Raw genomic sequence first — 5,131 nt, 5'->3', positions numbered from 1 at the left:
TTGTCCTTTTACTCCTTTGAGAGCAAAAGTTCTGAATAGTAATAAAATACAGTTTATTTACTTTTAATTTTATGGATTGTACTTTGAGTTTTGTATATCTTAAAAGTCATTGGCAAACCAAAGTGTACTTGGGTTTTTTCCTATTTATCTTCATTATTGTTTTACTTTCATGTTTATGATTTATTTTGGGTTGTTTTGTTTTGTTTGTTTTTGAGACAGGGTCTCTCTGCAGTCCTAGTTGGCCTGGACCTCGCTATGTAGACCAGGCTGGCCTCGATCTCACAGATATTTGCCTACCTTTGCTTCCTGAGTGCTGGAATCAAGGAGTGTGACACTGTGCATGGTTGCCTGTTTTGTCTTTTAAGATGAGTACTTGCTATGTTGGCCAGGCAAGTCCTGAGCTTGTGAAAGCAGGCTGCTCTCCCACCTCAGTCTCCTAAGTAACTGGGACTGCATGTGTGTACCATCACCGCTGGCTTATGGCTTGTGGGTGTCTAGTGTCTAGCATCCATAGTTGATGGGATTATCCTTTTTCCTTTGTCTTCTTGTCAGAGATCACATGGCTTCATTGAGTGTGTCTGCACTGAGCTCTCTGTTCCGTCCCAGTGTTGCCTATATATTGCTTTAAAAATCTAAACAAAGCTAAAAAAAAAAAAAAAACCCAAATTTTCAATATATGCTAAAAGTGTATAAATTACATAGGTTGTTTTTTTTTTTACTATGGTGTAAATGAAAGAAATTAGTCATATAACATACTATCTAAGTCTCAGAGAAGTCAAAACTGAAAAAAACCTTACTTAGAAATGAATTAGAATGAGAAGTCTGCATATTGGACACGACACGTGTGGGCAAAGATGTGCTTGTAGAGAGACTGACAGCTTCAAGTGCTATTAATGACCTAAAAAACTGAAAATATAGTAAGAATTGTTTAGCAGCTGTAGTTTAGATAGATTCTATTAACTATTCTTTCTCTACCAGAAAAAGATAGTTCTTTGAGTTTCTGATTTGAATTATATTGAATATAGAAATTAAATGGGAACATCTCGTCTCCACGGCTGTGTTTAGGTTCTCACCTATGAAACAGCATGACTCGTGTGTGTGTGTGTGTGTGTGTGTGTGTGTGTGTTTTGTTGTTGTTTTGTGTTGTGTGCAGTAGGGGTCTTTTTGAGACAGAGTCTCCCTATAGCCCCGGTTGTCCTGAAACTCACTTTGTAGACCAGGCTGGCCTTGAACTCACAGAGATCTGCCTGCCTCTGCCTCCTGAGTGCTGGGATCAAAGGCATCACGCCGGGCTATGACTCTTCTTTTAAATCCCAGTTTTCTCCCACTTTGCTTTTCATACTTTTCTCATTCTTTTTACATGTTCTCATTTTTTCTGTTGTTAAAGTTCAAGTATTTTTAAAATTTTCAATTAAAAAAATTATATATATATATATAGTACTTTGAGGGTAATCCCCTAAGCAGTCTCCTTTGTTCCCGGAGAGCTTCACTTCCACCTTCATGTCATGCAGATTGTTTTGGTTACTAAAATATGATCTTTGAAGGGCTGGAGAGATGGCTTAGCCGTTAAGAGCACTGGCTGCTCTTGCGGAAGACCTAGTTCAATTCCCAGCACCATGTAGCAGCTAACAAGCATCTGTAACTCCAGTCCCAGGGGATCCGACACCCTCTTCTGGCCTCCACAGGCATTGCACAAATGGGTGCTCTTACACACATGCAGGCAGCCGACACATAGTATAAAAACAAGTAAATAAATTAAATTTAAAAAATTTATTATTTTATGTGTATGAGTGTATTGCCTGCACGTATGTAAGTGCACCGTGTCGTGCAGTGCCCGCGAGGTCAGAAGAGGGTGTCTGATCCCCTGGAACTGGAGTTACGGACAGTTGTTAGCTGCCATGTGGGTGCTGGGAATTGAACCTGGGTCCTCTGCAAGAGCAGTCCATGCTCTTAACTGCTGAGCCATCTTTCCAGCCCCCCAAAATGAAATTTTTAAAAAGATGATCTTTAAAAAAAACTATAGAATGTTTATAAAGGTCTAATACAGTTCAAATTTCAAGCAAATTCACTGATTGACAGTTTGTAATGTTACAAGAAGAAATTTATCAAGATTTTAACACAATTGTGAATGTTTAATTTGTTCAAACTACTTTTGTTCTCAGTTAATAAATGCTTTGCTATATTAAATAGCTATATGCAGAGGGTAATAATATCATTGAGAATAAATTTTGAAATAAACTCTTTCGAGTACTGCAAAGTTTAAAATATGATCCAGAGAAATGATTATTAAAAATCACCTGGTGTGGTGGCTCACACCTTTAATCCCAGCACTAGGGAAGCAGAGGCAGGTGGGTCTCTGTGAGTTTGAAGCCAGCCTGATCTACATAGCAAGAATGCCAGGCCAGCTGGGGCTACAGGGCGACCCTGTCACAAAAAGACCAAAAATAATTAATTTAATTAAATAAAAATAAAAATCAAACTAGGAAGAGATTTATGGCTACCCTCTCTTGTGACTTCTTTCTTCAAGGATGGCAAACCAACCACATCCCATTATGTTGTCAAGGGTTCCTTCTGGTTTGCAGCACCCCTAGACACCTGTGACAGACAGTTTAAACTGAGTATTGACAAAATGTGTTGCTTACTCCCTCTGTCTCGAAATTCTGTATTCCAGCATAAAAATAGTATTTTACATGTAAATACACTGTTGTATTCTTGTCTCTTTACTTAATTTTTTTTTGAGCTTGAAAAATGGATATACACATAGGTGGTAAGAAGCTGCAATAAGAAGGGAGAACAGACCACCAAATCGTTTCTGGAATGGGCTTAACTTACCTGAAGTACCTGGACTGATTCTTTTGCTTTTTCAAGGGATGTGTTTGACTCCCTAACTTTGGTCTGAAGTTCTGCTATCACGTCCTTACTCACATCTAGTTCTTTCTGCATCTTGACGATCTTGTCTTCCTTATATGTAGCATTTTCTTTAGCTTCTTGTAGGGAAGTTTCCAGCTCTTGAATTTTCTGTTAGAGGAAGCACATATCCATTAAGTCTATCTTTTATTTTTTAATTTTATTATTACTTTTTTTCCATTAACAATTTTGCTTATTGAATTATTTTATTTTATGCTTATGACTGTTTTGCCTTCATGTATATAAATGCACTAGTGTCATGCAATGCCCATGGAGGCCAGAAGAGGGTGTTTGACCCCGTGAAAATGGAGTTACAGATGATTGTTGGTTACTGGGTACTGGGAACTGAATTCAGGTCCTCTGCAAGAGCAGTCAGTGCTCTTAACCACTGAGCCATCTCTCTCCAGCACCCCTCTTTGTTATCTTTATATTAAGCATTAATTTATTTGTATATTGTGAGGAACTATCAAATCAGTAAATGTTGGGTGTCCTTGAATACAAAGAAGAATAGATATACAAAGTAGATAGAAAGAGAGATGATAGATGATAGATGACAGGTAGATAGATGATAGATAGATGATAAATAGATGATAGACAGACAGTCAGATGATAGATAGACAAATAGATAGATACACTGTTTTTGGTCTCAGTAAACAAATATATTTGCATACATTCTGTGACTAAAACCAGGTTTTATTTGAAAGTGATGCTTGAACACATCTCCATCTACTTCTTGTGTTTATATATTATCTTCCATCTACATGAGTTTCTTGAAGGTCTTCTTTGTATTTGAGAACTGTATTATTTTTATCTTATGTGTATGACTGTATTGTCTGCACGTGTTTAAGTGCACCTGTGTCATGCAATACCCAAGGAGGTCAGAAGAGGGTATTGGATCCCCTGGAACTTGAGTTACGGTCAGTTGTTAGCCATCATGTGGGTGCTGAGACTCGAACCCTGGTCCTCTGCAAGAGCAGCCAGTGCTTTTAACTGCTGAACTATCTCTTGAGACTAAAAAGATTATCATATGTAGGTAGTAGTAATTCTTCACAGATTGTTAGACCAAATGATGATGATTTGAGGTTAATGAATACCAAAAATTCTACATTTTAATCTGTTAGCAATTTTTTTTTTTGGTCTTTTTGAGGTAGGGTCTCCCAACTGGCCTGGCCTGCAGCTAACTATGTAGACCAGGCTGGACTTGATTTCACAGATATCTACCTGCCTTAGCCTCTGAATGCTGGAATTAAAGGTGTGCACCACCATGCCCGGCTTTGTCAGCAAGTTCTTAAAACTATGAAAATGAGAACAGCACAGGGCTTATATTGCTTACTGATTAGCACATTACTAAGCTTATTAAGAAGTCAGTCACATTTTAAATTAACATTTTTAATATAAGGACATTTATTAATTGACTTTCCAAATTAAGGCATGTAAATAGACATTTGCCTTTATTTTTTATCAGTTTTGAAATTGAAAGATGCAAATAAGTGAAAAAAATTCAGAAGCATATAATGAAAAGCCAGGTCCCCTTACCTCAGATCCTAAGCTAAGTCTCACACAAGGCCAGTGAAAGGTTTCCACTGCCCTTCTTCCTGCTATAAATTGCATGCTCCTGTTCTTTCTGACCAAAGGCAACACTGGGATGCGTTCCCGGGATCTCATCCTCTCCTTTCTCGAACACTATACTCCTGCAGTAGACAGTCTTTCTTACACTGTTCTTTTTTCACCCTTTCTATTAGAGCATTCACAGTAGTCCAAAATAACAATGACAGTGATGATAAAACAATGATGGTGATGATGCTTCTGTATCCTGAATCTTTACAAACCCATAATCTCCTTAGCTTCATTTCTCAGTTCTCTCTAGGAACATATCCTGAGACATCCATGATACTATATCATTTCTCTCTCTCTCTCTCTCTCTCTCTCTCTCTCTCTCTCTCTGTCTCTCCCCTTTTTTGAGACAGTCTCCTTATGTAGCCCTGCCTGGCTGGCCTAGCATCCAACCTTCTCGTGCCTCAGGTCCATGCCCCATATTGTGCTTTGATCCATGTCTTTACTTTTCCTCTTTGTTTTACTTGCCAAAGTATGAACAAGCGTATGGTCCAAATTTCAGTCCAAGTCAAATAAATCCTTATTTTACTTGACTTCTTAGCATGATTCAGAATCATCGGCCAGTTTTGTGTTCTTGGCTTTCACATCACCATGTTCTTTATGCCGTCTT

The 5,131-nt window shown here is 38.1% G+C and overlaps 1 protein-coding gene across 1 annotated transcript in view; it reads right to left on the bottom strand.

The window, feature by feature from the left end:
- LOC103728029 (centromere-associated protein E-like) overlaps positions 1-3,091 on the bottom strand; it is a 19,756-nt gene extending 16,665 nt beyond the window's left edge. The window contains exon 1 of the mRNA XM_008826153.2: positions 2,833-3,091. Coding sequence (XP_008824375.1) covers positions 2,833-2,943 — 111 coding nt within the window. The 5' untranslated portion in view covers positions 2,944-3,091. The remainder of the gene's footprint in view (positions 1-2,832) is intronic.
- Positions 3,092-5,131: the final 2,040 nt, after the last annotated feature.

The sequence above is a fragment of the Nannospalax galili genome, unplaced genomic scaffold (genome assembly GCF_000622305.1).
Source record: "Nannospalax galili isolate Female #2095 unplaced genomic scaffold, S.galili_v1.0 scaffold189, whole genome shotgun sequence".
NCBI lineage: Eukaryota > Metazoa > Chordata > Mammalia > Rodentia > Spalacidae > Nannospalax > Nannospalax galili.
The sequence above is the reverse complement of the archived record's forward strand: the minus strand, read 5'-3'. Positions and strand labels throughout refer to the sequence as shown.